At 24.8% G+C, this 11120-nt stretch overlaps 1 protein-coding gene across 2 annotated transcripts; it reads right to left on the bottom strand.

Annotated features, from left to right (window-relative positions):
• Nucleotides 1-440: 440 nt before the first annotated feature.
• LOC135928272 (phospholipid phosphatase 1-like) lies at nucleotides 441-10755 on the bottom strand. 2 transcript variants are annotated; one of them, XM_065464689.1, is made up of 6 exons: nucleotides 10697-10755; nucleotides 10375-10526; nucleotides 9672-9822; nucleotides 5523-5667; nucleotides 1584-1818; nucleotides 441-892 (listed from the first exon to the last, which is right to left on the bottom strand). In XM_065464689.1, the coding sequence occupies exons 2-6, from the start codon at nucleotides 10447-10449 to the stop codon at nucleotides 710-712; spliced, it is 789 nt and encodes a 262-aa protein (XP_065320761.1). In that variant the 5' UTR covers nucleotides 10450-10526; nucleotides 10697-10755; the 3' UTR covers nucleotides 441-709. The 2 variants fall into 2 exon arrangements, with proteins under 2 accessions (XP_065320761.1, XP_065320760.1); XM_065464688.1 differs by having other exon boundaries at nucleotides 10604-10698.
• Between the last annotated feature and the right edge of the window lie 365 nt (nucleotides 10756-11120).

Here is an 11120-nt window from a genome sequence, read left to right on the forward strand (position 1 = left end):
TAAAACTACTTTTAAAAAAAGTAATTAACCTCTCATAAATGTTTATTCATAAAAAAAATAATAATTAAATGTTATAATTTGATTGAATTACTATAATTGCCAGAAATTCACAATCGGGAAGATATTTTCATTTGGCTAGAACATTTGCGGACACATTAGATATAAATTTAAATACTCTCTCCCCTTCAATTTATAATTGAAAGATTTCGAATTCCCATGTATTTCATATCCCGTTATGGCATATATATTATTTTACTTAAGTCAAAATTTCTAACAAAACTAAAATAAAAAGCTGTGTATTTATTTAATAATACAATTTCTTAATCATAATAACATAAATAAAAGATAATAAATATGAGTTGAAATAATTAATCTACAAAAAGGATATGTATATTATATGTGTATATAATGTTAATTTAAAAATTGAAATTAAACAGGGTGAAAGCAACCATATATGAAATCCCAAGAGGTAGCTATAATTTTCCGTCTCTTTAAAAAAAAAATTTATAAAAATTTTATATCCTGGACAAAATTTTTATAAGATTTCCGCGTCGAAGATTTTTTATTTAAAAACAAAATAGAAATTATCGAGATTCTGATTTTGAATTTAATTGTTTACGTGTACACATGAAAATGTTTTTATGACAAGTTTAATTTATAATAAAAATGATATATTAATTTTCCTCTTCACTTTTCCCCCTCCTTCACATTAAAATCTAGATGGAGAAGAAATAGTCATTGGTTGTGGGTTATTAGTTGGGAAATTGGGATTGTTTTGATAAGGAGGATTGGCAGGCGATCCCTGATAGTTTGAATCGGGTAGTGCGGAATCTAGTCTAGTTATAATCTTCCTATCTAGGAAGGAATATATGCTATTAACAGCAGAATTTGCCTGTTAAAAAAAAGAAGAATTTATTCAATATATTTCATATTTTTAAAAATATATTTTCAAAAATAGCAACCCCACCCCCCGCCAAATTTTTAAGACACTACCGCAGATTAGGCATTATCAATAAAAATTAAAATGTCATATAACTTTATTAGCCTAACCTGATAAAAGTTAGTAATAAAAATTTAGAATCGTAACCAGAGAATTTAAAACTAGAACCGCCATTTTGAAAATATACACAGATCTAGAACACTTTCTTAATCCAGGTTCCATACTCTAATTTTTTAAAAAAATGTTTCTAAATACTTGAGCACATCAATATAACTCAACCTTATCCAAAAAAAACCCCCTTATTAATATATCAAACAAATATTCAACTTTTTTTGTTTAATGGTCACTAATCTAGTTTAAAAAAGAGTGGTAGGGAATCATCATAATAAACATTGCAGCAAGTTAGGGGGAACATAAAAGAAAACCAGTTAGAAAATTATGAGATTATTTTTGAATTAATTTGAAAAAATATACAATCATTATTTGGAATGTTTTACTCTTCTTAAGAGGGCTTGATGAAATGTAAGGGGTTTTAGTTATCACACCACTGAAAAAATAGTTAATTACTTATAATTATATTATGACCAAGATAACATTTCCTAATAATTTATAGATATTATTTATTTTTTTAATTAGTTGTTACAAAAATGATTCCAAAAATGGCTCCTAGAATTAAACCAGCCAAGACATCTCCCCAGTGGTTACGGTAATCCGCGATGCGTGTAGAACAAATGTATAGGGATAAGAGAATAAAACAGGTTTGGAAAAATGTTTTGAAAGATTGAAGCCTGCATAATCTCGCTCTTAGGTGCAAGTAGAGAGCTATAAACACCATGCTGTACATTGAGGTACTGGCATATTTAGAAGGGAAGGATAGTCTTATATAAAATAAAAATAAATTTATTTAATCTTTCGTTATAAATAAAGACTTGACCTTTCCTTTTTGCTTAAAAATGGTTTAAAAAAAAATATTGTATTATTTAATTATAAGAATCAATATTCTCCTATGACTATAACTGTACTAGGGTTAAGATTATTTATTTCAATTAGACTATTAAATTGTATTAATAACTTTTAGGATCATTCATAAGCATTTAGAATGTACAAAAACAAAATAAAAATCTATTCTAATAAAATATTTATTTTTTTTAAAAAAAACCCAATATTAAATTATTGGATTCAAAATGAATTGGTAGAGATCAGTGAAACGTTTAATTTTAAACATTAATAATTTAATTTAGTCTATATTTATAAATTTTCTAAAAGTAAGAATTCATAATAATTTTTTTTAAGGCTGTGTCCTAAATGTTTTGTAAAAAAAACTTTATATAAATTTTCGCAAATTATTAAAATTATGAAACATTGTCCGAAATCTTCCAATATATTTTTATAAAAAAACGAAAATAACAAAAAAAAAGAAGGAAAATAAAGAAAAAAAACGAGAATAAAATACGAAAAATAACATACTTTAATATTACTGGTTTTTTCTTAAATTTATTCATTTCTATAATTTTTTTCAAAAAAAAAACTTTTGTAAATGACGAAAAAAATTTAGAACACTATTATATTTTTATATCAAAATAGCTTATGTTAATTTTTTTCTTCAAAATTTATTTATATTTTTTAGTTATTGGACACAGCTTATTAAAGTAAACTTTATTATTAACTCCTTTAAAACCTTGTCATGTTAAATATATAATAATTAAATACAGGGACTTCTACCCTCTCTTCCCCTTTAAGCCAATGACAATTCCCGTATCAACAGTAAAGAAAGGAAATCCTAATTATCCCTCTTATCCGCCCTCAATTTCAATGACGACCATTCCGTGGCAGAGTTGTTAAAGTAGCGCGCTACTTGTAGCGCGCTATCTTTTTTGGTAGCTATAGCTAATAGCCGCTACTTTTTTAAAATTATTTAATTTTTTAGCGCGCTACTTTTAAAAATATAATGAATGTAAGTATAAACATGAAAATTTAAATATAATATCATAATTAATTATAATTTTTATAATTTATTATTAAATTTAAATATGTTTTCAATTTTTAATTTATATTTTCAATCTGTGTTAATAATCTAAAATGGCATCGTCCATGGATATCCAAATCCTTGAAAGTGATTCAGATATGGAAGATTCAATGGAAGAAAATGTACTTAATAGCTCTAATAACGTTTTTCCATTCCCTAAATTTGAAAAATTTTTTTAAATAAATATTAAAACAAAATCTGGATTCAAATTCATGTGCTTAAAATGTAAAAAAAATATATCATCAAATCAATCGAGTAGCTATAACCTGAAGAAACACCTAAAGGTAAATTGTTATTTTTAAATTATAATATTATTTATTTTATTAGACTGTTCACGCCAATTGCTATAAGGAAATAGAGAAACATATAAAAAATTTTGGTATAGGAGAATCTTCATTCAAAAAGACAAATACTATCCAAACCAAATTAACTGATAATAAACATGCCAATATTTCACAAAAATTGGCTGATAAAGTTATTGTTGATTTTATTATTGACACAGTTCAGCCAGTGTCTTTGGTTGATAATCCATCATTTACTCTGATGATTAAAACTTTATCCCCTGGCACAACAGTTTTATGTCGCCAGACACTTATGAATAAAATAGCCGACAACTTCAAAGTGATGAAAGATGTTCTAATAGTAGAGTTATCAGATATATCTTATGTATGTACCACGGCAGATAGTTGGACACATAACAGAAGGTAAAAACTTATTTATATTTATAAATTGATCTGATTAAATATTTTTAGAGCTTATTTAGGAATCACAGGCCATTGGTTAGACCCTAGGACTTTAAAAAGAAGATCTGTAGCCTTAGCCCTTAAAAGGATTATAGGATGCCAGACATATGACGTACTTGCAAATAAAATTATTGACATCCACAAGTCTTTTAGGATTCATAATAAAGTTTGCAAGATGGTTACTGATATGGGTCTAACTACCTGAAGGCATTTAGGTTATATCACAAATTTATTTATAATATTTATTTTAAGTTATGATTTTTATCAGAATGGAATGGTTATTATTTAATCTATAAAATATTTAGTATTTTAATATTTCACATTATTTACAGAATTTTTATTAATTAAATACACACATATTTTAGTAATATTATGATTATCATAATTTATATCAAATTATAAATAAAATTAGTGAAATTAACTAATAAAATTTAAAACAGAGGTGGATTATTTCATTAATTTTTATTGTAAAGTATCTAACATTTAATAAGATATGGTTATTGACAGAGTTGGGCAGGTCCTCCAGAAAAAGAATCTAGACATAGATACAGATTCTTTTAAAAAAAATGAATCTTAGATACGATACTAGTATCTTTTTCAAATAATCAAAAAGATACAAGATAAAAGATTCTTGTATCTTTTACTAAATTAGAGTAACTTAAATACAAGATACTTTTAAATTATCATTACCAATTAAATTAGAATAGTTTATAAAATACAGTTTTCATTATTTATTTGTGAAGAACATAGCATACACATATAAGAATGAATATTTGCAATAATTAATAAAATATTTACTGATGAATTAATCACAATAACCAGGGATTAATAATATTAATTTTTGCCCTTTAATAGCTTAAACAGGGAAGGGAGAGTAGTATATTTAATTGAAGTTAAAAATGTGCAAATAAGAAAAAAAATTAAATCAAATGATTTATTAGAATTTGCAGGTTATTTTCTGTGTTGTTTTAAATATAGCTTATATTAGGAGTATATGGATAAAAACATCAACGCGATAGGCTAATGGCTAAGCTGAATAATCTTACTCCAACAAACATAGATTGCCGAGTATCTACCACGAAGATATCCTCAAATAATTTTTTTGAAATTAAAGATGATTTAATAGAAAATCCAATTGATCTTTTTTTCAAACAAAAAATATTGAAATGAATATTTTTGATAATTTTTCATATATTAAAAATTAATATATAAAATTAAATACCCCCTTGCCCTCAAGTGCTAGTGTCGAGAGATTATTTAGTAAAGCAAAGCTTATACTTTCTGATCGTCGTTCTAGACTTGGGGATGATAATATTGAAATGATATTATTATTAAAATGCAACAAATTAAAATAAATATTTATTTATATTGCTTATTTTTTTATAATCTAAACTAACTATATTTTTATATTTATAAATGTTGATTTTTATATATTATTTATTATACATTTACATTATAAGCAAAAAAAAAATAAAAAAAATTTGTTTCATTTGTTTCTAAATTTTTTTTTATAAAAAGTAGCTTAAAAGTAGCTAATAGCGCGCTACTTTTTTTCACAAATAGCGAAAGCGGTAGTGCGCTACTTTTTTTGACAAATAGCTATTACGGTAGCGCGCTACTTTTAAAAATAGCGTTTAACAACTCTGCTCCGTGGTAGAAGCAAGAAATCCCTTCAATTATACTATTAAAATTTTAGAATTATTTTTTAAAAAAAATAACAATCTAATTTATAGCAAAAAGTAATCGTAATTATTAAATCTCAAATTATAAAATAAAAATAAGCGAATGTATAGTGTTTTTTTTAAATTATAACCTAGAATTTCTAATGGCAAGCAAATTATTCCTAGTGCAGATGGCATTATTGTAATAGAATTGGTGTTTGCAAGGTCTCTCATAATTGGGATTGCACACGTCGAAAAAATTAGGCCTTAACCGGCCAGTAACAAATTTTATTGCATCTTTTATTATAATAAAAAAAAGATTAAAATGAAATAATTAGGACAATGCCGATCCACAAATTTTTCACAGATGCAAAAAAAAACATCCAATATGGACAACACAATAAAAACCTTAAAATATGTCCGTTTATCATGGTCACGATATTTGGTTGATTATAATAACTGATTAAAGGTATTATTTTTTTTCTCCCAAAATTAATAATTTCAATTAAAATATGTGCTGCCACTCGTTTCTTGTTGAAAATAATATAAAAATAATAATATTACATTTTTAGGTACTTTCTTATAATTAAAATTTTTTTAAAACATTACAAACAAATTTAATTTTGGTTCTTTTTATCCATATATTTGGAAATTAGGTATAGTAAAAAAAATATTATATATACCATTAGAGGCCTGCACGGACTGCCCGAAGCCCAACCCAAGCCTGGGATTCGGACATTAAATTTTTTTATAGGCCTTGGGTCTAGCTGTAAGAGGTGTCCGACCCGAAGCCCGACCCAATAAATAAATCTTAAAGATAAAAATATCCTCAATAATACAAATTTGATGAAAATGTCAATCAGAATAACTGTTTTAGATATGCACCTTTCCAGAAATGTTTATATAAACATTTATATCATCGTTTTTTTTCGACATCAATCATGTAAATTATTTTTTATCATTTACAAAATTTTTTAAATATAATTGTATTTTAACTTTACTATTAATATTTTAAACTGAATAAAAATTATATGTTTATAAATTAAATAAAATACAATTTTATATTAATATAAATTAGATTATGAGGGTTAAATATACTTTTATTTAGGTGGAAATATATGAATAAATACACATAATTTTTAATTGTTTCATAGATGTTATAATATTTAAACTCATATTATAAAAAAAATTTCGTAGGACTTGGGTCAGGCTGGAGCTAAAAATATGTGCTCGGACTCGGGTCGGGCTAGGACAATCTTTTTAAAATTGGGGAAAAATCATTTTGCAGGGCTCTATATATCATGATAAAATAATCCAAAACGATTAATACCGGATATTTTTTAAAAAAAAACAGTAAATAAGGCATAGACCTAGAATTAGGTTATTTTTGGAGATGCAATTATTATTCGAGTCGAGGGAGCATCTTTTACTTAAGTGACATAATTAAGAAATGATATCTTTGAACCCAAAATTTTATGATCTATTTCCTTTACACCGAGGTTTGGTTGTTTTAAATACATTTTTTTTAAACCCCCTTATTCGTTGATAGGAGAAAGGTTCAATTATTACCAATTCTTTATATATGCAACCAAATCACAATAAGGGTTCTTTTCCCTAAGAAGTAATTTTACAATTTTAAATATGTATAATAATTCTTTAAATATAACAATTTTCCTCACTTCAAATATTTTAAATTATTAGTTAGTATATTTAATATGATCCTTATAGAAATTTTAATACAATTTAATAAATCGAGGTTTAACAGCCGATTAACATATTTTTAAAAAGCAAAATAAATATTGGAAATGGGGGCTTGAAGGGAAGTAACCCAAAAATTATTTAACTTCCTCCAACATTTGGGTAAATCCTGGATACCCATTACATGTAGTGTTATCAAAAATCTCGATTAAAATTGATTAAATCAAAATTTAATCCCAAAAAAATAATATATCTAAACTTTAAAAATATTATTAACGAGTGATTAAATAAAAATTTTACCCAAAAAAAAATAATATACCTAAACTTTAAGCATATTAATAACGAGGTTTTTCAGTGACCTACCTATGTAGAAATTATGGATAGGATATTTTATAATTATTTGTTTTATTAATAAAGTTGATCATTGAAATAAACCTTATTAGATATCAATACCTATAGAAGATAATTAAGATTGAGAGGCCTAGGTAGTTCTAGTGTTGTGAAAAAGTCGAGTTTTTACTACTCTGAACTCGAGTTGTAGTCGTAAAATACGATTTTAAATTGAGCGGCTCCGGCTCGTCTACTTTCATTATTTACTCCACGAGGAAAATATTTAAAAAATATCGGGCCGACTCTGAAGCCTAATTAGCGAGTCAACTCATGCGTGAAGTGAATCTTACAGCTCAAAACTTGAATACAATTTAGGTTTAGTCGACTCGACTTAGCCGACAACAACATTAGTAGTTACTCTCAAGACAAATTATGTTATGGTAAATAAACCACTCCCTCCATGAGAGAAGGGGGTGATTGGTAGGTTATTTTTTGATTGAATGAATAAACAATTTTAATATTTTTACGATTATAATATAAAATTATGGGCAAATATTTTTTTTCTGACTTCGTATGTTAGGGCCGGGCTAGCATACAGAGGGCTTTAATTTAAAGATTAAACAAATCTATTTATTCTTGTAAAAATAATTATTTAAAAATTTTTTTTGAAATATGACCATTTATTTTTGCATATTTAATTTTGATTTTCCCGATCAACCTAGAAATAATATCGATTTTGGGAGAAAAAAAATAATAATATTAAGGTAATGAGCTACTTTTTATAATATATTTTAAGTGATTTCATTTTATTTAAAATTTTAAGGTCAAACATTGTAATATTATATGATATACATAATGTTTTTTTCTTAATTTAAAATTTATTCTCTTATATTTATTATTCTAAATTTATTGGGGAAATGAAAATGAGGGATAATGTTGATATAACCTTTGAGAGAAAATAAAATAAGAGAAAAATAAAAAAGATTGATTTTTTTTTTGTGAAAAATTGATTTGCGAAAAATTAATGACATTCAATTTAAGAAAAAATTTTCAGTTTTCAAGGCCTTTAGCTTTACACATTGTGGAGGCAAAAAGTGCGATAAAACAAACTCTTTTTAAAACTTGTCTTTTAGCTCGTGGCAATATGATAAAGAAATACGTGGGCTAGGAAAGAATGATTTATTATCTTACTTCATGTTTATATATTGCATACTATTTCAAAATTGGTCATATAAGTCCTTAATACGATTTTGTAATGTTAAAGTAATTTTAGCCAAAGAAAAGGTAAAATACACTTCTCCCTGTTTCAATAAATTTTTTCTTAGATATAATTGTGACTTCCATGTTAAAAATAGAACCTGCAAACCCGAGTTTAAGCCAGATTGTATACTTTTGGGCCAGCTAAAAAAAATTTCTGACTGGACAGATTTCGAATTAGATTCAAAAAATTAAATATAAAATGATGTTGTCAAAATATATTGATAATTATAATTTATCTATGATAAGTACAAAACATTCGTGATTTTATTTTAACTACTTATAAGTCTATTAAATTAATTTTTTTTAATCGGAACTACAACATCATCTAGCAGAGTTTGAAAATAAATATTCAAAAAAATTAGATTTTTTTATGAATGAAAATTACAATTTTTTTTTCAAACTGTCATTTATTAGAAAATCGTCATATAAAACACATTGAATGTTAAAATATTTATTTTGATCTATTCGTAATTTTTTTTTTAGGTTATCTTCGTTTTTGTAAAATCTAGTGCTTAAAAAAAAGGATTTTTCGCAAAATAAAAAACGAACGGGAAAAACGTTTTTTTTATGTTTTTTATTCAAATTAATACTCTTCTATGAAAAATATATTCTAACAAAATTTTATAACTAATTTTCTATAATTGGTTCATTTTGTTGAATTGAGTTTATTATAAAAAAAATTAACTTCATAAATTTAATTTTTTTTTAAATTTGGTTAATGATTTATTTTTAGGCATGATTTTTTTTTCATTTGAAAATATTTTTATATCCCTAGTGAAATTTATGTTTTTCCATAATTATATGTAATTTTTTGCAATATTTTAAATATTCATAAGTAGAAAATAATTGTTTTAAAAAAATTTTTAAATTAATTTCACTAGTTTGATACAAAAACAAATGAAATAAAAAAATAGGCTTCATGGCATCATTATAATTATAACAAATACAAAAATATAGGATTTCCAAACTTCATTAATAGTTATATTTTTTCTTTATAAATAAGTGATATTTACATGTAGCAGTTAGATTTATGCCATATCCAATAAAAAAGGCGCACAAAGCTTTGAATGCAAATCTTACATAGATTCCTTTGTTTTTGTTTCCTTCATTAACAGTTAACTTTTGGTGATATAATCCAGCTAAGATAAATTCCAATATCAATATCTAATAAAACATGTGTATATATAACTTAGACAGAAAATAATAGATATATTACAAATTAAACCCTTTTATTTAAATCAGAGACCTGCATAGTCAGCTCCAAATCTGGTGGATAAAATGGCATAACTTTAAAAATCTAGGCTAGGCAAAAAAATAAATAAAAATTATAAACTTGAACTTGGTTTAAAAACAATTTTTCATAAATTCTAGGTCAGTCTGAACACATCTTTAAATTATACCAATCAATCACTTAGAAAATCATATAATAGGTGGTTTAACATTTATTTACTGCTCATATTTTCAATGCCTCATTGAAACAATTTGACAAAATAGATGCCAAAAAAATTAAGGTCTAGCTTAATATTTTAAACTCTGCAGGCCTTTGACTTAAATAAATAAGAATTACATAATTTATAATAATTTTATTATGTACTAATAAAAACTATTTTTTATATAAAAATCAATTTTGATAAAAGAGTATTTATTAATTATAAACAAAATAATCTATTACAGATATTTGAAATAAAATTAAAGAACTAAAAAAATCAATTTTACTGTAAATATTGGAATCAAAAAATTGATAGCAACCAATCCACTCCTGCGAAGACTAGACTCTTTATACGGATACATGAGAGTTTGATCATCACAAAAAAAACCTCTATGAAAAGGTATGGCCCTCGTTCTAATACATGCCCATGGTATTTGGGCTATAATATTTGAAAAATTAAAAATTATAGTCAAGGAATTTATATTAATTTATGGGATAAAATTTAGGCAAAATTACCTAATACAACAAAAAATAGATCAGTTAATATTTCACACAAAAATCTTATCTTCTTTAACATCGTTAAAAAATAATATATAATAACTTAATTACAATTATATTTATATTCGCATTTTATTCATTATTCTTTTCCAATCATTCCTTGAGCTATATATATTTTAAAAAATAACATATGTTAGAATATACATATCCTCGAGTAAAAATGCAATATTAAAATAAATTATTAACATATTTTGTGGGAGAATATCAGAAGGCGATAAGTCTCTCTTTAAAAACTATATTTAAAAAAAAAATTTAACTGCTTTTCGAGCTCGAGACCGAATCCCTAGGCTCATTGTCATTTCGCATGTCTAAGTGTGAAAGAATAATGTGAATTCTAGTTTTCATATATTGAGATTTATAAAAAGAATTTTATCTATGAGAACAAAAAATAATACTACCACATGTAAGGATACAAAAGCATAGGACAGATATGAAGAAGAAAGGTACGATAAAAAATTTTTGTATGAAACAAAAC

The sequence above is a fragment of the Gordionus sp. m RMFG-2023 genome, chromosome 4 (assembly GCF_954871325.1).
Source record: "Gordionus sp. m RMFG-2023 chromosome 4, tfGorSpeb1-WG-v2, whole genome shotgun sequence".
Classification (NCBI taxonomy): domain Eukaryota; kingdom Metazoa; phylum Nematomorpha; class Gordioida; order Chordodea; family Parachordodidae; genus Gordionus; species Gordionus sp. m RMFG-2023.